Here is a 24,003-nt window from a genome sequence, read left to right as displayed (position 1 = left end):
GGCAAATGTCTGGGGTCTGAAAAAAATAACTTTTTCCCCGGACGTATATCGCCGAGCACACTTTACTTACTTTTTTGATACTTTTTGAAGGCTTCTTTGTTCGTCTCAACAATCATCCAATTTGAGAAATCCGATGATGGACCATGACTTTGATGCTATTTGAATCAGCTCTCCTAAGAGGGAAGTAATTCGGCAGCAGTGGCTCGTCCGGTAGTGAATTGAGAAAATGGTCCAATTGATGTTTAAAACTAGTTTTGGAGCAGTTTTTTGAGGTTACGGATGGATTGTGGGAGGGCATTAAATAGTCTGGGACCTTCTTCTGACAGGGAGTCTCTCCATATGTTTTTTTGCCTTATGTTCACCTCTTTTAGATAACATTTTCTACCCAGTCTCTGGTTATCGTAACTGAAGATGCACCTTTGTTTTCAGCATAGTTTAAATTTGGTACAAGCTGTTCTAGGATGCTCCAGGTGTAGATAATCCTGTATCTTTCTCTGCGCCGCTCCAGGCTGTATAGTTTAAGTTCTTTGAGCTTCTCCCAATAGTTGAGATGTTGAAGTGTAGGGATTCTATTCAGGTAAGATTTTGAAGTGATTCCAGTTGTTGGATCAGATATCTTTTTGAAGGTGACCACAGCTGGGAGCAATAGTCAATGTGTGGTAGTACCAGTGACTTCCAAAGAGTTAGCATTACTTGACAATCTCTTGTTTTGAACGTTCGATTGATCCAAGCAATGATACTTTGGACTTTCTCGATCTGGTTTGTAATGTGTTTGCTGTATGTCATGTTAACATCCAGAGTGACTCCTAAATCCTTCACGTCCATCTTGGTTCGATAGGAGAGCCAGTGTCTGAGAGGTAACTTGAGTGTTCTTTCAGTTCTTCATTTTTTTCCGTATTTAAGATGTTCAAACTTCAAGCCATTGAGCTGCATGTTGTTTAATGATGTCCATTGATACACCACATCAAGGTCGTTTTGTAGAAATTGAACATCAGTGTTATTAGAGATCTCCTTCATTAAACGTGTATCGTCGGCAAATGAAGATAGAAATGAATGTAGGATGTTAGTGTCAATATCTTGGATCATTATCAGGAAGAGAAGTGGACCAAGAACTGATCCTTGGGGGACGCCAGAAATGACTTCTGCTTTTTTGGAGAGGATGTAGTCAACAGATACTTGTTGGGTCCTACCGGTAAGGAAGGATCTGATCCATTGCAGTAATTTGCCAGTTATACCATTTCTCTCGATTTTATGGAGTAGGATTGTATGATCTACACGGTCAAATGCCTTGCTGAAATCAAGGTAAATAACGTCAACGTTACGTCCTTTTTCAATGTGATGAATGAGTCGTTCTGTGTGCGATAGAAGTTGGCTAAGACATGATCTTCCAGACCTGAATCCATGTTGATTATCGTTAAAGAGGGTCGTTTTTTCTTCTAGATGATTTTGTAGCCGCCGTTTTCTGACAATCTTCTCGAAGACTTGGTTACAGCGATGCATGCGAAGTTAATGCGACAGGTCGATAGTTTTCAGGTAGGCCTTGGTTGCCTTTTTTAAAGATGGGTGTGATGAAACTGGTTTTCAAAAGTTGAGGTGTGTAGCCTTTGTCAAGTATATTTCTCCAGATTAGAGAGAGAGGGGCCGCAATCTGTGACTTGACTTGTTTTAAGAAAATTGCAGGGAAGCCGTCAGGTCCTGCTGCAGCATTGGAGGATAAAGTGTCGATCTCCTCTATAATATTTTGTTCTGAGAAGTCGATATCACTTAGATTTGGTTGATTTTCGGTGATTTCTGGCAAGTTATAGTTGGGTAGTGGCTCCATAAAAACAGAGGTATATTGATCTTGTAGAATGTTTGCCATTTTTTGACTGTCATTTGTCAGTTGATTGGTTTTTGGATCCTTCAATGGTCCAACCTTCGGTTGTGTTTTGAAAAGCGTTTTGCGTACGAATAAAAATATTTTGGATTGTATTTTATTTTCGAAGTAGCATTTGTTTCTTGGTTCTTCTTTCTTTCATTGGAGTATGATTCTTGAAGTTTAAGTTCAATATCGATAAGTTTTTGGTGAATCTTTTGAGTTGATTTCCTTCCTTTTCTTAGCTTTAGGCGTTTTCGCATCAGCACTCTTCTATCTCTGGGTATAATGGTTTTTGTTGATTTCTTTGACATTCTTGAAGGGACTTGATTTTTCAGTGATAACGTTTATGCACTTATCAAGAAAAGTATCATATTGTTCGTCTTGGTCTGAAATGGGTTTAAAATAGCATGCCAGTCAATATTTAGTAAATCTTTTTTAATATTTTCCCAATTAATTTTGTGGCTGTGAAAATTAAAATTGTCAAATTTGTTGTGTGAGGTTTTCTTGGTAAAATTTTTACAATTTTTGTCGAAAGTCATATGGGTTGCAACTTGGACCATATGGTGATCTGAATGAATGGTAGGAGTGACTTGGTAGTCGAAAACCATATCTGGATTGTTGTTAGTAAAAGTCTAAAATATTTCCGTCTTTATGTGTTGGTTTAGAATTGTCTGATTTAAGTTTAGGTGCATCATAAAATCTGTTAAAATATATATAAGCTGATTATCACAGCTTTTTGTTTGTGTGTATGTATCGTTGATCAATGTGTGTGGAATATTGAAGTCTCCACAAATATAAATGTCTGGGGTGCAGTCGCTAATGGTATCAATCTTTGAAGTTATTGAAGCGAGTATTTGAATGAACTCAGGACCATCTGATTTGTGAATTTTGTTGGTCGGTTGTCTGTAAAGTATTCCAAGAATAACATTAAGTTGCTTAGAGTATAGAAGGAGAGCTTCGTTTACCCCATTGGAGAATTCCAATAGTGGTTCGAAAAGAGGAGCAATATCATCCTGTAAATAGCCACTCCGCCGCTGTATCTGCCATATCTAGATTTCTTTCTATTTCTGTCTTTACGTCAATTTCTAGCTCCGCCTCGTTATGACCTTTGGATAGCCATGTTTCTGTCAGTCCTAGAAAAATGTGATTCTCTGACTTCAAAATTTCCCTCAGATATGGTACTGAGGAGTGTTTGGTCTGAGGGCAAAGACCTTGGATGTTTAAAAACATGAAGTTTCTCAATGTTGCATCATCTTGAAGTTTGGATTGGATAGTTGGTTTGATTGTTGAAGTTCAGATTCCCCAAGTGAAGTGGTGGTGGAATTGTGGCTTGGGTTTGGTATCGTTGTTGATTTACCAGCTTGGACACTTCTTGAGTAGGGTGAGTTTGTGGTGGCAGTTTGAGACTTTCGTTGATGAATGAGATCATTGCAGGCGAAAGTTGTCCAGTATTTTGAGAAAATCCAATGAATCGTTAGTTTCTCTGTGGTTCTTTGTTGGAAGATCTGATTTCTTTGACATGGATCTGGTCCCTTTGACATGTGCAAAAGTGCAGTGGGTATTGAAGCATGTACCACTTTTAATTGAGGAAGAGCACATTCTGGGGTGAAACTGTGCACAGTTAGTTCCAGCATTACATCCTCTTGGACCTTTGTTTCTGTAAAGTATTGAATTCAAAGTGAGCCATTGACTTCAGACAAAAATATTCATCTCGTTCATTCTGTCTTCTTGTCATAACTCGCACTGTTGAACTAACTTCATACAGAGCGATCAAAAAATATATAGTGAAAATTCTGGCATTAGAAAAAAACTAGAAACAATGAGCTAGTGACTATACTACAAAGGAAATACAAACGTCTAGGGATACGTATAAAAGATAATTACTTTGAGAATGTAAAACGAGATAATTGCTACAATTGATAGATAATGATCGTAAGAGCGACACAATGGACATCTTTAGCTAAAAGTTCCGCGGGTGTTACATTTTATATTTCCCCACGGAACTTTTAGCTAAAGATGTCCTTTGTGTCGCTCACGATCATTATCTATCAATTGTAGCAATTATCTCGTTTTATATTCTCAAAGTAATTATCCTTTATACGAATCCCTAGACGTTTGTATTCCTTTTGTAGTATAGTCACTAGCTCATTGTTTCTAGTTTTTTCTAATGTCAGAATTTTCACTATATATTTTTTGATCGCTCTGTATGAAGTTAGTTCAACAGTGCGAGTTATGACAAGAAGACAGAATGAACGAGATGAATATTTTTGTCTGAAGTCCATGGCTCACTCTTGAATTCAATACTTTACAATAACTCGCAAGAACCACCACTTATACCAAGAAGAAATTTGTTTATTAGTGGAAGTGAAGTCTTCGTACAAAAGACTTTACCAATTTGAGAAGGGGCACTCGTGGAGTCCATATTCCTGATTTCTCTCACGACATTGGAGAGCGGGTGTTCGTCAATTGGCATCCGAGGTGATTGCTGGTCAATTTGAGAAGGGGCACTCGTGGAGCCCATATTCCTGATTTCTCTCACGACATTGGAGAGCGGGTGTTCGTCAATTGGCATCCGAGGTGATTGCTGGTCAATTTGAGAAGGGGCACTCGTGGAGTCCATATTCCTGATTTCTCTCACGACATTGGAGAGCGGGTGTTCGTCAATTGGCATCCGAGGTGATTGCTGGTCAATTTGAGAAGGGGCGCTCGTGGAGTCCATATTCCTGATTTCTCTCACGACATTGGAGAGCGGGTGTTCGTCAATTGGCATCCGAGGTGATTGCTGGTCAATTTGAGAAGGGGCACTCGTGAGTCCAGTCCTGATATTCCTGATTTCTCTCACGACATTGGAGAGCGGGTGTTTGTCAATTGGCATCCGAGATTTACCGCATCAGAAGGGACATCTTGGTCCAATTCCCTGAGGTGATTGCTGAGAACAACCTGAGAAGAGACGCTCGTGGAGTCAAAATCCCTGACAGATTCCAAGATTGGTTACATCACAAAGTTACTTGGTTGGTGAGGTATACCATTTATTTGTTTGTTCATCGTTTGGAATCACATTTGACCACTTGACTTACAACTGTACCCTCGGACGATCGCTTGTATCGTTATCAGAGTACGATTCCAATCGATATATTGAAACTCATATCGATTTCAATCCTACCAACCTCGTCTTTGTCAATCAATATAGCTCATATAGCTTGGGTACCGATCTCTCTCAAAACACATCTATATAGCTTGGATATCGATCTCTCTCAAAATCCATCTATCGCTCATATAGCTTGGATACCGATCTCTCTCAAAATCCATCTATCGCTCATATAGCTTGGATACCGATCTCTCTCAAAATCCAACTATTGCTCAACGATAGCTTGGATACCGATCTCCCTCAAATCCAACTATCGTTCAAATAGCTTGGATACCGATCACTCTCAATCCAACTATCGTCCAAATAGCTTGGATACCGATCTCTCTCAAATCCAATTATCACTCAAATAGATTGGATACCGATCACTCTCAATCCAACTATCGTTCAAATAGTTTGGATACCGATCACTCTCAATCCAACTATCACTCAAATAGCTCGGATACCGATCTCTCTCAAATCAAACTATCGTTCAAATAGTTTGGATACCGATCACTCTCAATCCAACTATCACTCAAATAGCTCGGATACCGATCTCTCTCAAAATCCAACTATCGTTCAAATAGTTTGGATACCGATCACTCTCAATCCAACTATCACTCAAATAGCTCGGATACCGATCTCTCTCAAATCCAACTATCGTTCAAATAGCTTGGATACCGATCTCTATCATATTGCTCAAATAGCTTAGATACCGATTCAACTCAATCCAATATCGCCAAATAGCTTGGATACTGATCACAATTCAATCCAACTATCATCACATAGCTTGGATACCGATCTCAATTCAATCCAACTATCATTACATAGCTTGGATACCGATCTTAATTCAATCCAACTATCATCACATAGCTTGGATACTGATCACAATTCAATCCAACTATCATCACATAGCTTGGATACCGATCTCAATTCAATCCAACTATCATTACATAGCTTGGATACCGATCTTAATTCAATCCAACTATCATCACATAGCTTGGATACCGATCTCAATTCAATCCAACTATCATCACATAGCTTGGATACCGATCTCAATTCAATCCAACTATAATCACATAGCTTGGATACCTACCTTATTTCTTGAATACGATTGCTCAGTTCAAGTTTTAGAGCAGATTGAACACCGATCGCTCAATCCACGTCACAAGCAAGACTGGATACCGATTGCTCAATTCACACTCTGCTCCCAGAGACCTGGATACCAATCGCACAACTCAAGTACACAAATCATAGATCACACCGATCACCACATTCAATCTAGACGAACAAAGTCTAGACATCAAGTCAAGTACCACTATATCTTGACTCCAATAAGCAGCTGGCTAACAAAAATCAGTAACTGCCTTCCATCAATTTAGTCTTGAAGAGACTAGCTTCAAGCCAACACTCAACTTCTTCTCTTCTCCACCCATCTGTCTCGACATAATGCCGGAGGCAAGAGAGATTTCTCAAGCAAAGAGAAAAAGGAACAGCAAGAAGTACATGATCACTAAAACCATAGAGGAGATCAGTTCACTAATCTTAACCAGAGGTAGTCGAACTAAGGTAAAATACCTTCGAACTGCTCTCGATGACATGCATCATCAAGCTGTTATACTACACGAAGACCTGATGCTACTCCTGGAAAACGATAACCCTGATTACAATGACATCTGGATCGATGACCTCTCCTTGAGAATCAACTCTTGTTGTGGTGACGTTACAACATACCTGAAGGAACGTGAGAACGACACGTTATCCTCGTCTTCATCGGAAAAAGTTAAAGAAAGAGTCCAAATGTGGAGAGAAGAAACCGCAACCCAAATCCAGAAGAGGAGAAATCCCTGACAGATGACAGACCTCAATCACTGCACATCACTGCCTGACGATATTACCGCAGCCTTCTCACAGCTTCATGTCACGGAGAACCTTACTGAAACTACAAACAGACGACACAATGCTGATGTAAAGAAATCATCTGATGTAAAGCACATAGGAAGGAAAAGCAGCAGCCTTTCAGACTTACCACATCTTGCAAATTCACAAGAAACAGCCCCCTTTCTCGACAACTATCCTAAACCTGCAAAGGGGAAACCAACCAAACTCAAGTTTACCCAGTCCTCTCCGAAGACCAGATGTTTACGAAGACGGACTAGACCCAACTTCAGAATCAAGACTCTACCTTCAAGAACCAATCCAAACAACAAGAGATCAACTCAAATCTCGATTATCAAGTGGTGAGTTTACCAACCAGGACCTGTACCAAAGTTACGGAAACAGTCGAACACAAAGGCAAGTTACGTTCCAAGAAAATCTGCGAACCGATGCACCACTGAATAGTCCAATCATTGAAGGTGATCCTCTCCACAGTACCTACATCATTCAAGACAAACGTCAGCCAAGTGTCAAAATAAAGTCCACAAGGGAGAGAGATAAAGAAACCGAAAGGGTATCACCGGAAGACAAAGATGAATCTTCCTCCACACAAGCTGTAGATGCTTGGATAGACGACCTCAATCGATCCACTATTAACATCATCCCAGATGGTAGGATCCATGACGTTCAAATGCAGATGCTCATTCAGCAAAGACTGCCACCCCCAAAGACTTCCTACCTTTGATGGGGCCGCCGATAAATGGGTCTTGTTTATCTCAAATTTCTTCGATATGGTCCACAATCAACCGTACTTGGACATCTTTCAAAAAAGAACCTACTTAAACCAACACCTCGTGGGCGAACCAAAGAAGGCAATAGAAGGCTTCGCAAGTGACACCGATGGCTACATCGCTTCACTCAAACGACTTAAATACATGTTTGGTAATCCTTCACTGGTTGCCCAAGCAACAATACGAAAGGTTGTCACTGGTAACCAAATACCCGAACATGATTCAAGGTCTCTAACCCAATTCTACTACTACGCCCTGTCTACTTGCATTAATACATTAGTGAAAATGAAGTATACGGCTGACATCCACAGCACTGATGTTCTGAGACAAATACTAAAGAGACTTCCCAACCACCTCCTGAGAAAATGGTCTGAGTACTCCTTTGATCCTCAGGCGAAAGGCAGAACCAAACCTGATCCATTTGGAGCAGTGGCTACAAGCAAGAGTTATGGCTTCAAAGGACCCAAACCTGCCAACTGATCGAAGTAATCGAAATGGTCCACGTGTTCACAAGTTTGGTCCAACAGACAATACAAGGCACTGTCCATGCTGCAACGGTGATCACTACCTATTCAAGTGTGAAGGCTTCAAAGCAAAACCAGATGACGAAAAACTCAACTTTGTCAAGTCAAAGCGTCTATGTTTTAACTGTCTTGGTCAAGGACACGGTGTCAGTACCTGCAGCTCAAAAAAGACTTGTTTTGCAAAGGGGTGTAAGAAGCATCACCATACTACAATCCACCAGGCAATAGTAAATTTGGAGTCCAAGGCCAAACCCGAATTTTCTAAAGACAAAGATAGAAAGGACGGGCCAAAGTTACCAAGCATCAACATGACCAGAAACGATTACAACGTCTTCCTGAAAGTCGTCCCAGTAACAGTTACAAACCAAGCTGGTCATTCAGTCAATACTTACGCCCTCCTCGATAGTGGGAGCCAGTGTACACTCATAACAAAGAGCCTTTGTCAATCACTCAAGTTGCCAGGAAAGGTAAAGAAAGTTTCCTTTGGTACCATCAAAGACGAGGAGGAAATGCAGGCCAAGATTGTCAACTTAAAGTTATCCTCCACAGATGGAAGCTTCGTCTCTCAAGTGAAGAATGTCTACTCTCTACATGAAGACAATTTCAAGGTTCCAGGACAGACAGTTCCAGTAACAGATGACCCTAAATGGGATTATATTCGAGACATCGATCTTCCTCAAGTAGAATCGAGACAAGTTCAAGTCCTCATTGGTGCCGACGTGCCAGCAGCTCTACTTACCAAAGAAGTTCGAAAGGGAGCGTCTGGTCTACCCTATGCAACCAAGACACCTTTAGGATGGACCCTGTTCGGGTTATACGAAGGAGGTGCGTCAGGATCAATATGGATCAAACACATCAGACCAAGGGTTCACAAAGAGGAGAACAGACTGGACGATCTCGTCAAACAATTCTGGGACACTGAATCCTTTGGAACAGAATTCGACATGCAGGAACCAATGTCAGTGACGGATAAGAAGTTTCTAAAAGTGCTAGAAGACGAAACTACCTTCGTAGACGGCCATTACGTCGTACCCATGTTATGGAAGTCTGATGAGAAACTTCCTGACAGCTCACCAATGGCATTCAGGAGACTATCTTACCTCACCAAACGCTTCCAGAGGGACCAAGATTACTTTATCAAGTACAAAGAAAATGTAGATGGGTACCTTAACCACAACTTTGCCCGGAAATTGACAAAGGCAGAATCCAAAGAAAAATTAACCAAATCATGGTACCTTCCCCACCACGGAGTGATAAACGAGAATAAGCCAGGGAAGGTGAGAATGGTCTTCGATGCAGCTTCAAAGACCAAGAATCAAAGCCTGAACTCCAGTCTTAGTACCGGTCCAGACTTGCTGAACAGTCTACTTGGGGTATTATTACGGTTCAGGAAACACAAAATAGCCATCGTCGCCGACATAGAGAAGATGTTCTATCAGGTTCGACTTAAACCTGAGGATACCGACTCATTGAGGTTCCTCTGGCACGATGATCCACATTCAAAGGAAGAGCCAGATCAATACAAGATGCTCGTTCATATCCTTGGAGCCACATGTTCACCGTGCTGTGCTTCATACGCCCTTAGAAGAGCAATAACTGATCAGAAAGGCAACTTTCCCTCAGATGTCATCAACACACTCCTGAGGAACTTCTACGTTGACGATCTCCTCTCATCAGTAACCAACAAAGACAAGGGGAAGGAGCTGATCAAATCATCCGACATACTGATGGGAAATCGAGGATTCAATCTGACGAAATACAACAGCAATTCAAAGGAAGTCCTTCAAGCCGCTCCAGAACACAAACGCACTTCGAATACCTCAATTGAATTTGAAAACACGATCACTCGAGCTCTAGGTGTCAAGTGGGATTTAAAGGAAGATTGCTTTCTCTACAACGTCAACGTCGATCCGATCCCTACTACCCTCACAAAGAGACTGATCTTGAAAAAAGCATCAACAGTATTTGACCCTCTGGGCTTCCTAGCACCATTCACACTCAAAGCTAAACTGATTCTTCAAGATTTATGGCGTTTGAAAGTCAATTGGGATGAACCACTAGATGTCAAGACGAACGAAGTTTGGTCACAATGGCTAAAGGAGTTGTCACAACTATCAAAATCAATCCGCATCCCCAGAAGTCTGGATCTAATCCCTGAATCATCTCAACTTGTTCAGCTACATGTCTTCTGCGATGCTTCAGAAAGAGCCTTCGCTGCAACTGCCTACATACGAGTCGAAGAATGCGGCGCTGTTCGTGTTCACATCATTATGGCAAAGACCAGAGTTGCACCAATAAAACAAATATCTTTACCACGCCTCGAACTGCAAGGAGCAGTGATGGCGGTGCGAATCAAAGAAACGATCAACAAAGAATTCGACCACGACTTCGAGCAGACCATCTTCTGGACTGACTCGACGCTGAACCTGCAATGCATCAACAATGAGGAGAGAAGGTTCAGAACATTTGTGGCCAACCGTATTTCTGAAATACGAGAGCATTCCGAAGTATCCCAATGGAAGTTTGTTCCCGGAAAGACAAACCCATCAGACTTAGCTACAAGAGAGGAAGGGTTGAAAGCAGTAGAAGACGATGTATGGCTCAACGGTCCAGCGTACCTTAGGCTACCTGAATCGGAATGGCCATCAATCCCGAAGATTCCCCTAGACGAAAACTACATTGAACTTCGAAGGGTAAACGTCACGCAAATGAGTGTAACCAAACCTCTTCTACAATACAAGAGATTCTCCTCTTGGCGAAAGATCGTCCGTGTCATTGCATGGATACACATCTTTTTCAAGAATTTCAAGGCAAGTCGAAAATCATCGAGCAAATCCAAGCAACTGACATCCACGCAAAGACTAGAAATCATCTCATCAAGTCCAACTTATCAACCAACTCTACAACAAGAAGAGTCAAGTGAGCACCAGCTTGTCAACTCATCCAAAACGAATCCTTCCCAGATGTAATGAAGCAAATCCAAGAAGGACGTCAACTGAAAGGTTCTCTAAAGAAACTTGATGTGTTCCTAGATGATCAAGGAGTTATGCGTGTTGGTGGTAGACTAAAGTATGGAGACTTTCCCTATGCATCCAAACATCAAATCGTCCTACCAGCCAAACAACCTGCCGTCATCTTACTGGGCAGAAAGTTTCACAACCAATTCCACCATGTCGGAAAAGAGCACATGTTGTCACTCCTTCGGCAGCGTTACTGGATTATCGGTGGAAGAGCCATGTGTAGACAGATTATACAATCATGCATCACATGTCAAAAGCTAAACGCCAACCATCATTTACAAAGATGGCGAACTTACCAGAAGACCGAATAACCGTATCAACGCCTACGTTCTATCACACGGGTGTTGATTATTTTGGTCCAATACTCGTCAAGGTACTGCGAAGCCGTGTAAAGCGTTGGGGATGCATATTCACCTGCCTCACAACACGAGCAATTCACTTAGAAGTTGCACCATCCTTAGAATCAGACGACTTCATCAACGTATTGGAACGCTTCATTTGTAGGAGAGGAAGCCCAAAGCTAATTCGTTCCGACTGTGGGACAAACTTTAAAGGAGCAAACAATGAACTCAAGAAGGAACTAGAACGTATGGACTCTGCCAAGATCGACCAAAGTTTGAGACGTCAAAGCATTGAATGGGATTTCAACCCCTCCAGAATCCCCACACATGGGTGGGGTATGGAACGGATGGTTCGAAGTGTAAAGACGTCACTCAATGCGATCATCATGGCCGAATACGTCGTGTTAAACGATTTTACTCTCCTGACAGTCCTCACTGAAGTAGAAGCACTTGTCAACAGCAGACCACTAACGTCAGTCAGTGATGACACGTCTGACCTGGACGCGCTAACTCCAAACCACTTTATCATTGGAAGAGCTTCTACTCTACTTCCAACATGCATCACTTACAATGCCAACGTGACTCCAAGAAAGCGCTGGAAACAAGCCCAGTCAATCACTCAACAATTCTGGGATAGATGGAGAAGGGAATACCTTCCAACTCTAACCGCTCGAAACAAGTGGACTCGAGCTTCAAAAAACGTCCAGGTTGGTGACCTGGTCCTGGTACATGACACCCAATCACTCAGCCGCGGCAAATGGCTGCTCGGCCGCATCAATCAAGTGTTTCCTGGTCGGGACAATCGTGTCCGAAAGGTCGAAGTCATCACTCATTCCGGTCGTTACACACGGCCAATCACAATGATTTCACCACTCGAATTGAGCAACTAGGATTGCACCCCACCAGGAGAACCAGCATCCGTATCAATCTGGTAGTCAACACCTTCATTGGTTGGTTGACAATTATATCCAATTTGTTGGTCGTTATCCACTGATTCGATTAGTATTCGTATCCAGCTGTGGTGCTGGTTGGTTCGATTGACGTTCGTTGTGTTAATTGGTAATGATCAATGGGCGTGGCATGTTGGTGTTGGTTGTAAACTTCATTTGAGAGGTTTTCTCAAGGACGGGGGTGTTACATTTTATATTTCCCCACGGAACTTTTAGCTAAAGATGTCCTTTGTGTCGCTCACGATCATTATCTATCAATTGTAGCAATTATCTCGTTTTATATTCTCAAAGTAATTATCCTTTATACGAATCCCTAGACGTTTGTATTCCTTTTGTAGTATAGTCACTAGCTCATTGTTTCTAGTTTTTTCTAATGTCAGAATTTTCACTATATATTTTTTGATCGCTCTGTATGAAGTTAGTTCAACAGTGCGAGTTATGACAAGAAGACAGAATGAACGAGATGAATATTTTTGTCTGAAGTCCATGGCTCACTCTTGAATTCAATACTTTACAGCGGGGAAATATAAAATGTAACACCCCCGTCCTTGAGAAAACCTCTCAAATGAAGTTTACAACCAACACCAACATGCCACGCCCATTGATCATTACCAATTAACACAACGAACGTCAATCGAACCAACCAGCACCACAGCTGGATACGAATACTAATCGAATCAGTGGATAACGACCAACAAATTGGATATAATTGTCAACCAACCAATGAAGGTGTTGACTACCAGATTGATACGGATGCTGGTTCTCCTGGTGGACTGCAATCCTAGTTGCTCAATTCGAGTGGTGAAATCATTGTGATTGGCCGTGTGTAACGACCAGAATGAGTGATGACTTCGACTTTTCGGACACGATTGTCCCGACCAGGAAACACTTGATTGATGCGGCCGAGCAGCCATTTGCCGCGGCTGAGTGATTGGGTGTCATGTACCAGGACCAGGTCACCAACCTGGACGTTTTTTGAAGCTCGAGTCCACTTGTTTCGAGCGGTTAGAGTTGGGAGGTATTCCCTTCTCCATCTATCCCAGAATTGTTGAGTGGTTGACTGGACTTGTTTCCAGCGCTTTCTTGGAGTCACGTTGTCATTGTAAGTGATGCATGTTGGAAGTAGAGTAGAAGCTCTTCCAATGATAAAGTGGTTTGGGGTTAGCGCGTCCAGGTCAGACGTGTCATCACTGACTGACGTTAGTGGTCTGCTATTGACAAGTGCTTCTACTTCAGTGAGGACTGTCAGGAGAGTAAAATCGTTTAACACGACGTATTCGGCCATGATGACCGCATTGAGTGACGTCTTTACACTTCGAACCATCCGTTCCCATACCCCACCCATGTGTGGGGATTCTGGAGGGTTGAAATCCCATTCAATGCTTTGACGTCTCAAACTTTGGTCGATCTTGGCAGAGTCCATACGTTCTAGTTCCTTCTTGAGTTCATTGTTTGCTCCTTTAAAGTTTGTCCCACAGTCGGAACGAATTAGCTTTGGGCTTCCTCTCCTACAAATGAAGCGTTCCAATACGTTGATGAAGTCGTCTGATTCTAAGGATGGTGCAACTTCTAAGTGAATTGCTCGTGTTGTGAGGCAGGTGAATATGCATCCCCAACGCTTTACACGGCTTCGCAGTACCTTGACGAGTATTGGACCAAAATAATCAACACCCGTGTGATAGAACGTAGGCGTTGATACGGTTATTCGGTCTTCTGGTAAGTTCGCCATCTTTGTAAATGATGGTTTGGCGTTTAGCTTTTGACATGTGATGCATGATTGTATGATCTGTCTACACATGGCTCTTCCACCGATAATCCAGTAACGCTGCCGAAGGAGTGACAACATGTGCTCTTTTCCGACATGGTGGAATTGGTTGTGAAACTTTCTGCCCAGTAAGATGACGGCAGGTTGTTTGGCTGGTAGGACGATTTGATGTTTGGATGCATAGGGAAAGTCTCCATACTTTAGTCTACCACCAACACGCATAACTCCTTGATCATCTAGGAACACATCAAGTTTCTTTAGAGAACCTTTCAGTTGACGTCCTTCTTGGATTTGCTTCATTACATCTGGGAAGGATTCGTTTTGGATGAGTTTGACAAGCTGGTGCTCACTTGACTCTTCTTGTTGTAGAGTTGGTTGATAAGTTGGACTTGATGAGATGATTTCTAGTCTTTGCGTGGATGTCAGTTGCTTGGATTTGCTCGATGATTTTCGACTTGCCTTGAAATTCTTGAAAAAGATGTGTATCCATGCAATGACACGGACGATCTTTCGCCAAGAGGAGAATCTCTCGTATTGTAGAAGAGGTTTGGTTACGTTCATTTGCGTGACGTTTACCCTTCGAAGTTCAATGTAGTTTTCGTCTAGGGGAATCTTCGGGATTGATGGCCATTCCGATTCAGGTAGCCTAAGGTACGCTGGACCGTTGAGCCATACATCGTCTTCTACTGCTTTCAACCCTTCCTCTCTTGTAGCTAAGTCTGATGGGTTTGTCTTTCCGGGAACAAACTTCCATTGGGATACTTCGGAATGCTCTCGTATTTCAGAAATACGGTTGGCCACAAATGTTCTGAACCTTCTCTCCTCATTGTTGATGCATTGCAGGTTCAGCGTCGAGTCAGTCCAGAAGATGGTCTGCTCGAAGTCGTGGTCGAATTCTTTGTTGATCGTTTCTTTGATTCGCACCGCCATCACTGCTCCTTGCAGTTCGAGGCGTGGTAAAGATATTTGTTTTATTGGTGCAACTCTGGTCTTTGCCATAATGATGTGAACACGAACAGCGCCGCATTCTTCGACTCGTATGTAGGCAGCTGCAGCAAAGGCTCTTTCTGAAGCATCGCAGAAGACATGTAGCTGAACAAGTTGAGATGATTCAAGGATTAGATCCAGACTTCTGGGAATGCGGATTGATTTTGATAGTTGTGACAACTCCTTTAGCCATTGTGACCAAACTTCGTTCGTCTTGACATCTAGTGGTTCATCCCAATTGACTTTCAAACGCCATAAATCTTGAAGAATCAGTTTAGCTTTGAGTGTGAATGGTGCTAGGAAGCCCAGAGGGTCAAATACTGTCGATGCTTTTTTCAAGATCAGTCTCTTTGTGAGGGTAGTAGGGATCGGATCGACGTTGACGTTGTAGAGAAAGCAATCTTCCTTTAAATCCCACTTGACACCTAGAGCTCGAGTGATCGTGTTTTCAAATTCAATTGAGGTATTCGAAGCGCGTTTGTGTTCTGGAGCGGCTTGAAGGACTTCCTTTGAATTGCTGTTGTATTTCGTCAGGTTGAATCCTCGATTTCCCATCAGTATGTCAGATGATTTGATGAGCTCCTTCCCCTTGTCTTCGTTGGTTACTGATGAGAGGAGATCGTCAACGTAGAAGTTCCTCAAGAGTGTGTTGATGACATCTGAGGGGAAGTTGCCTTTCTGATCAGTTATTGCTCTTCTAAGGGCGTATGAAGCACAGCACGGCGAACATGTGGCTCCAAGGATATGGACGAGCATCTTGTATTGATCTGGCTCTTCCTTTGAATGTGGATCATCGTGCCAGAGGAACCTCAATGAGTCGGTATCCTCAGGTTTAAGTCGAACCTGATAGAACATCTTCTCTATGTCGGCGACGATGGCTATTTTGTGTTTCCTGAACCGTAATAATACCCCAAGTAGACTGTTCAGCAAGTCTGGACCGGTACTAAGACTGGAGTTCAAGCTTTGATTCTTGGTCTTTGAAGCTGCATCGAAGACCATTCTCACCTTCCCTGGCTTATTCTCGTTTATCACTCCGTGGTGGGGAAGGTACCATGATTTGGTTAATTTTTCTTTGGATTCTTCCTTTGTCAATTTCCGGGCATAGTTGTGGTTAAGGTACCCATCTACATTTTCTTTGTACTTGGTAAAGTAATCTTGGTCCCTTTGGAAGCGTTTGGTGAGGTAAGATAGTCTCCTGGATGCCATTGGTGAGCTGTCTGGAAGTTTCTTATCAGACTTCCATAACATGGGTACGACGTAATGGCCGTCTTCGAAGGTAGTTTCATCTTCTAGCACTTTTAGAAACTTCTTATCCGTCACTGACATTGGTTCCTGCATGTCGAATTCTGTTCCAAAGGATTCAGTGTCCCAGAATTGTTTGACGAGATCGTCCAGTCTGTTCTCCTCTTTGTGAACCCTTGGTCTGATGTGTTTGATCCATATTGATCCTGACGCACCTCCTTCGTATAAACCGAACAGGGTCCATCCTAAAGGTGTCTTGGTTGCATAGGGTAGACCAGACGCTCCCTTTCGAACTTCTTTGGTAAGTAGAGCTGCTGGCACGTCGGCACCAATGAGGACTTGAACTTGTCTCGATTCTACTTGAGGAAGATCAATGTCTCGAATATAATCCCATTTAGGGTCATCTGTTACTGGAACTGTCTGTCCTGGGACCTTGAAATTGTCTTCATGTAGAGAGTAGACATTCTTCACTTGAGAGACGAAGCTGCCATCTGTGGAGGATAACTTTAAGTTGACGATCTTGGCCTGCATTTCCTCCTCGTCTTTGATGGTACCAAAGGAAACTTTCTTTACCTTTCCTGGCAACTTGAGTGATTGACAAAGGCTCTTTGTTATGAGTGTACACTGGCTCCCACTATCGAGGAGGGCGTAAGTATTGACTGAATGACCAGCTTGGTTTGTGACTGTTACTGGGACGACTTTCAGGAAGACGTTGTAATCGTTTCTGGTCATGTTGATGCTTGGTAACTTTGGCCCGTCCTTTCTATCTTTGTCTTTAGAAAATTCGGGTTTGGCCTTGGACTCTAAATTTACTATTGCCTGGTGGATTGTAGTATGGTGATGCTTCTTACACCCCTTTGCAAAACAAGTCTTTTTTGAGCTGCAGGTACTGACACCGTGTCCTTGACCAAGACAGTTGAAACATAGACGCTTTGACTTGACAAAGTTTAGTTTTTCGTCATCTGGTTTTGCTTTGAAGCCTTCACACTTGAATAGGTAGTGATCACCGTTGCAGCATGGACAGTGCCTTGTATTGTCTGTTGGACCAAACTTGTGAACACGTGGACCATTTCGATTACTTCGATCAGTTGGCAGGTTTGGGTCCTTTGAAGCCATAACTCTTGCTTGTAGCCACTGCTCCAAATGGATCAGGTTTGGTTCTGCCTTTTGCCTGAGGATCAAGGAGTACTCAGACCATTTTCTCAGGAGGTGGTTGGGAAGTCTCTTTAGTATTTGTCTCAGAACATCAGTGCTGTGGATGTCAGCCGTATACTTCATTTTCACTAATGTATTAATGCAAGTAGACAGGGCGTAGTAGAATTGGGTTAGAGACCTTGAATCATGTTCAGGTATTTGGTTACCAGTGACAACCTTTCGTATTGTTGCTTGGGCAACCAGTGAAGGATTACCAAACATGTATTTAAGTCGTTTGAGTGAAGCGATGTAGCCATCGGTGTCACTTGCGAAGCCTTCTATTGCCTTCTTTGGTTCGCCCACGAGGTGTTGGTTTAAGTAGGTTCTTTTTTGAAAGATGTCCAAGTATGGTTGATTGTGGACCATATCGAAGAAATTTGAGATAAACAAGACCCATTTATCGGCGGCCCCATCAAAGGTAGGAAGTCTTTGGGGTGGCAGTCTTTGCTGAATGAGCATCTGCATTTGAACGTCATGGATCCTACCATCTGGGATGATGTTAATAGTGGATCGATTGAGGTCGTCTATCCAAGCATCTACAGCTTGTGTGGAGGAAGATTCATCTTTGTCTTCCGGCGATACCCTTTCGGTTTCTTTATCTCTCTCCCTTGTGGACTTTATTTTGACACTTGGCTGACGTTTGTCTTGAATGATGTAGGTACTGTGGAGAGGATCACCTTCAATGATTGGACTATTCAGTGGTGCATCGGTTCGCAGATTTTCTTGGAACGTAACTTGCCTTTGTGTTCGACTGTTTCCGTAACTTTGGTACAAGTCCTGGTTGGTAAACTCACCACTTGATAATCGAGATTTGAGTTGATCTCTTGTTGTTTGGATTGGTTCTTGAAGGTAGAGTCTTGATTCTGAAGTTGGGTCTAGTCCGTCTTCGTAAACATTTGGTCTTCGGAGAGGACTGGGTAAACTTGAGTTTGGTTGGTTTCCCCTTTGCAGTTTAGGATAGTTGTCGAGAAAGGGGGCTGTTTCTTGTGAATTTGCAAGATGTGGTAAGTCTGAAAGGCTGCTGCTTTTCCTTCCTATGTGCTTTACATCAGATGATTTCTTTACATCAGCATAGTGTCGTCTGTTTGTAGTTTCAGTAAGGTTCTCAGTGACATGAAGCTGTGAGAAGGCTGCGGTAATATCGTCAGGCAGTGATTGAGGTTTGTCATCTGTCAGGGATTTCTCCTCTTCTTGGATTTGGGTTGCGGTTTCTTCTCTCCACATTTGGACTCTTTCTTTAACTTTTTCCGATGAAGACGAGGATAACGTGTCGTTCTCACGTTCCTTCAGGTATGTTGTAACGTCACCACAACAAGAGTTGATTCTCAGGGAGAGGTCATCGATCCAGATGTCATTGTAATCAGGGTTATCGTTTTCCAGGAGTAGCATCAGGTCTTCGTGTAGTATAACAGCTTGATGATGCATGTCATCGAGAGCAGTTCGAAGGTATTTTACCTTAGTTCGACTACCTCTGGTTAAGATGAGTGAACTGATCTCCTCTATGGTTTTAGTGATCATGTACTTCTTGCTGTTCCTTTTTCTCTTTGCTTGAGAAATCTCTCTTGACTCCGGCATTATGTCGAGACAGATGGGTGGAGAAGAGAAGAAGTTGAGTGTTGGCTTGAAGCTAGTCTCTTCAAGACTAAATTGATGGAAGGCAGTTACTGAATTTTGTTAGCCAGCTGCTTATTGGAGTCAAGATATAGTGGTACTTGACTTGATGTCTAGACTTTGTTCGTCTAGATTGAATGTGGTGATCGGTGTGATCTATGATTTGTGTACTTGAGTTGTGCGATTGGTATCCAGGTCTCTGGGAGCAGAGTGTGAATTGAGCAATCGGTATCCAGTCTTGCTTGTGACGTGGATTGAGTGATCGGTGTTCAATCTGCTCTAAAACTTGAACTGAGCAATCGTATTCAAGAAATAAGGTAGGTATCCAAGCTATGTGATGATAGTTGGATTGAATTGAGATCGGTATCCAAGCTATGTGATGATAGTTGGATTGAATTGAGATCGGTATCCAAGCTATGTGATGATAGTTGGATTGAATTAAGATCGGTATCCAAGCTATGTAATGATAGTTGGATTGAGTTGAGATCGGTATCCAAGCTATGTGATGATAGTTGGATTGAATTGTGATCAGTATCCAAGCTATATGATGATAGTTGGATTGAATTGTGATCAGTATCCAAGCTATTTGGCGATATTGGATTGAGTTGAAATCGGTATCTAAGCTATTTGAGCAATATGACAGAGATCGGTATCCAAGCTATTTGAACGATAGTTGGATTTTGAGAGAGATCGGTATCCGAGCTATTTGAGTGATAGTTGGATTGAGAGTGATCGGTATCCAAACTATTTGAACGATAGTTGGATTTTGAGAGAGATCGGTATCCGAGCTATTTGAGTGATAGTTGGATTGAGAGTGATCGGTATCCAAACTATTTGAACGATAGTTGGATTGAGAGTGATCGGTATCCAAGCTATTTGAGTGATAGTTGGATTTGAGAGAGAACGGTATCCAAGCTATTTGGACGATAGTTGGATTGAGAGTGATCGGTATCCAAGCTATTTGAACGATAGTTGGATTTGAGGGAGATCGGTATCCAAGCTATCGTTGAGCAATAGTTGGATTTTGAGAGAGATCGGTATCCAAGCTATATGAGCGATAGATGGATTTTGAGAGAGATCGATATCCAAGCTATATAGATGTGTTTTGAGAGAGATCGGTACCCAAGCTATATGAGCTATATTGATTGACAAGGACGAAGGTTGGTAGGATTGAAATCGATATGAGTTTCAATATATCGATTGGAATCGTACTCTGATAACGATACAGGCGATCGTCCGAGGGTACAGTTGTAAGTCAAGTGGTCAAATGTGATTCCAAACGATGAACAAACAAATAAATGGTATACCTCACCAACCAAGTAACTTTGTGATGTAACCAATCTTGGAATCTGTCAGGGATTTTGACTCCACGAGCGTCTCTTCTCAGGTTGTTCTCAGCAATCACCTCAGGGAATTGGACCCAGATGTCCCTTCTAAAAATGCGGTAAATCTCGGATGCCAATTGACAAACACCCGCTCTCCAATGTCGTGAGAGAAATCAGGAATATGGACTCCACGAGTGCCCCTTCTCAAATTGACCAGCAATCACCTCGGATGCCAATTGACGAACACCCGCTCTCCAATGTCGTGAGAGAAATCAGGAATATGGACTCCACGAGCGCCCCTTCTCAAATTGACCAGTAATCACCTCGGATGCCAATTGACGAACACCCGCTCTCCAATGTCGTGAGAGAAATCAGGAATATGGACTCCACGAGTGCCCCTTCTCAAATTGACCAGCAATCACCTCGGATGCCAATTGACGAACACCCGCTCTCCAATGTCGTGAGAGAAATCAGGAATATGGACTCCACGAGTGCCCCTTCTCAAATTGACCAGCAATCACCTCGGATGCCAATTGACGAACACCCCGCTCTCCAATGTCGTGAGAGAAATCAGGAATATGGACTCCACGAGCGCCCCTTCTCAAATTGACCAGCAATCACCTCGGATGCCAATTGACGAACACCCGCTCTCCAATGTCGTGAGAGAAATCAGGAATGTGGACTCCACGAGTGCCCCTTCTCAAATTGGTAAAGTCTTTTGTACGAAGACTTTACTTCCACTAATAAACAAATTTCTTCTTGGTATAAGTGGTGGTTCATGCGAGTTATTGTAAAGTATTGAATTCAAAGTGAGCCATTGACTTCAGACAAAAATATTCATCTCGTTCATTCTGTCTTCTTGTCATAACTCGCACTGTTGAACTAACTTCATACAGAGCGATCAAAAAATATATAGTGAAAATTCTGGCATTAGAAAAAAACTAGAAACAATGAGCTAGTGACTATACTACAAAGGAAATACAAACGTCTAGGGATACGTATAAAAGATAATTACTTTGAGAATATAAAACGAGATAATTGCTACAATTGATAGATAATGATCGTAAGAGCGACACAATGGACATCTTTAGCTAAAAGTTCCGCGGGGAAATATAAAATGTAACAGTTTCCGTATTTCATGAGTTTTGGACAGGCTTTAGGATGGGTGTACTGGCAGTTTTTACCGCGAATACCATGCTTACATTTTCCTTTCATATAGAATCGACAGGTTGGAGGTGTATTGTTGTTGGTCTTGTTGAGATCTTTTGATTCTTCAGAGGGTTGGGAGGTTGCAGATGTGAGCTTTGTGTTGTTCTCAATCTCTCTAAGAAATCTTTTCTTCATGAAATCTGTTCTCCCTAGATGATTAACATCATCAAGGTTTTTGTTTGCTTCTTCATTTTTATTGTCTAGAATAACATTTGGTGTAAGTGGGATTGGTGGAAGAGTTCTTGATCGTCTTTGTAGAGGGGGTATTGAGGTGTCTGATGAGAGATCAGTGTTACTTTTGGCAGGTGAGGGTGTAGGTGTTTGTTCAGGAGAGTCAGTAAGGATAGTAGTGTTAGTTGTTGTGGTTATTTGTGTAGGTGTTTGGGTAGAGTTAATGTTGACATTGTTGACATTAGCATTGGCAGCTTTATATGTATTGTGTGGAAAGTTGATTGTGTTTTCCTGGCAATGTTGGCAAAGATAAAACATACCAGGAATTTGGTATACCAAGTCTCTCAATTCCTCATCTTGATCAATAAAATTCATGTTCTTTAACAGATTTAGGTAACACGGTCGATGGACTTCTTGCCCACAGGAGCCGCATTTTAGGAGTGAACTGTCATGTATTTTTATTCTGTATGACTGGTTGCATATTTGGCATATATCTGGAAAATAGCTTTGTATAACCACACATAATTTTTCAATGGCTTCATCTTTGTTCATAGAGTTAGTCTTTTTTGACAGGAAGTTCAATGTTTCCATAATAGGATCCTTTCGACACGATTTCAGCGTTTTTACGTTATCTTTAGTTGGCTTTTCTGGATCGTAGAGTCTGATGCAATTTCTAATTGTTTCGTTGCTGGCCTCTTCCGCTAGTTCAGCAAGAACTTGCTTCCAACTATTGATGAGTTCAACCGACACAACATTCCTCATGGTGTTTTGAGAGTTTTGTTGAGTTGGCATGGCTGCAAACAAACAGCACCAAACCAGAGACTGGGTAGGTACTTAACTCAGTGATTCAGTAAAATTACATTGCCAACAGGAGAACTAGTTGAACGAATTAGTTGGACGAACAAAAAAAAGCAGATAATTCAGGATAAGAGATACCTGATCAGCTGCACATGGGAAACCATTCACTGTCATGTGCAGCTGCTCCTCAGGATTTGGCGAAATGCCTGGGTGACCAGCCACAGGACCCTTGTATTGAGACGTGAGATTGAATGAAGCGTTGGACGGAAAGAAGCAAAAAGTAAAGTAATACCTCAATAATCCAGGGCTAACCTGGTGTGTTTAAGCTATGCGGTCTTTGGTCTTTGGTCTTTTGTCCAGGTTGATACTTGATAGCCAGCACAAGCCAAACAAGTTCCGCTTGATCGGCCACTTCTGAGTATAAAACAACTCAGGTGGGTTGGGCTACCTTTGGCCTACCTACCTTTGGCCTTTGGCCTAGGCCCCGGGATCAGCAGCCTCTACCCGGTATTCGTTTTCTTCTTGACTTTTGTTTATGTTTATGTTTTTTCTGTTGCTCTTATTCACTAATTCTTAATGGAGTGAATTTTTTTATCTGTGTTATCTTTAAACCCCCAGACATTTTATCCAGGTCTAAAACTCACCCCCTCACGCCCAAATTCCGAGATTTTGTATGTGTGTTTTTCAGCAACGGAGACGGTAAGGTTCTAATTTGACTAGATCCTGACCAGCTGAGGATGACGGTAAATCTTACCTTACTTACCTTTCTCTGTCTGATCAGGATCCATTTTTCAGCTTTCGGTTAGATTTTAGAATTTGATTGCTGAACAAACCACGCTTGAGATTTAAGGTTCAAATACAGGCCTCACACACGAAACGCCAAAATCAGGACATTACAAGATCTTTTGGAAGACGGCGTTTGTCCACGGAAGAATATTTCAATGAATTAGAAAAAAGCCCGCGCGGTCAGCGATTCTATAAAAAGCGACCGCGCGGGCTGTCTGGGGCATCCGGGGTAGTCTCTCAAAAACAAATAATACGGACCCCGGGCACGCATCAAAAAAACCCCGGACTGTCCGGGGCATAGGCAGGGTCATTAAAATCAAAACAATGGAAAATTGGATTGACGCGTGCGCAGTAGACACTCCTAAACGGTGTATTGAATTGTATGCAAAAATTATGAATTGCTGTGGTGAAATTCCCTTAGAAAGTATG

The 24,003-nt window shown here is 42.2% G+C and overlaps 3 protein-coding genes across 3 annotated transcripts; 2 read left to right on the top strand and 1 right to left on the bottom strand.

Moving 5' to 3' along the window:
* Positions 1-7,651: 7,651 nt before the first annotated feature.
* Positions 7,652-11,144, top strand: LOC136821149 (uncharacterized). The gene is given in 2 exon segments (XM_067077380.1): positions 7,652-8,031; positions 8,033-11,144. Coding segments are annotated over 2 exon segments (3,492 nt in total).
* A 334-nt stretch (positions 11,145-11,478) lies between these two features.
* LOC136821148 (uncharacterized) lies at positions 11,479-12,426 on the top strand. The gene has a single exon (XM_067077379.1). The coding sequence runs from the start codon at positions 11,479-11,481 to the stop codon at positions 12,424-12,426; it is 948 nt and encodes a 315-aa protein (XP_066933480.1).
* Positions 12,427-13,267: 841 nt separating this feature from the next.
* LOC136821147 (uncharacterized) lies at positions 13,268-19,249 on the bottom strand. The gene has a single exon (XM_067077378.1). The coding sequence runs from the start codon at positions 19,247-19,249 to the stop codon at positions 13,268-13,270; it is 5,982 nt and encodes a 1,993-aa protein (XP_066933479.1).
* Between the last annotated feature and the right edge of the window lie 4,754 nt (positions 19,250-24,003).

Source organism: Clytia hemisphaerica, unplaced genomic scaffold (genome assembly GCF_902728285.1).
Source record: "Clytia hemisphaerica strain Z4C2 unplaced genomic scaffold, Clytia hemisphaerica genome assembly, whole genome shotgun sequence".
Taxonomy (NCBI): domain Eukaryota; kingdom Metazoa; phylum Cnidaria; class Hydrozoa; order Leptothecata; family Clytiidae; genus Clytia; species Clytia hemisphaerica.
Note: the sequence above shows the minus strand (reverse complement) of the source record. Positions and strands in the feature narration are given on the sequence as shown.

Bases quoted from the DNA above. Each gene is read 5' to 3' on its own strand.
- LOC136821148 (XM_067077379.1), top strand. From the start codon at position 11,479: ATGGCGAACTTACCAGAAGACCGAATAACCGTATCAACGCCTACGTTC.
- LOC136821147 (XM_067077378.1), bottom strand. From the start codon at position 19,249: ATGCCGGAGTCAAGAGAGATTTCTCAAGCAAAGAGAAAAAGGAACAGC.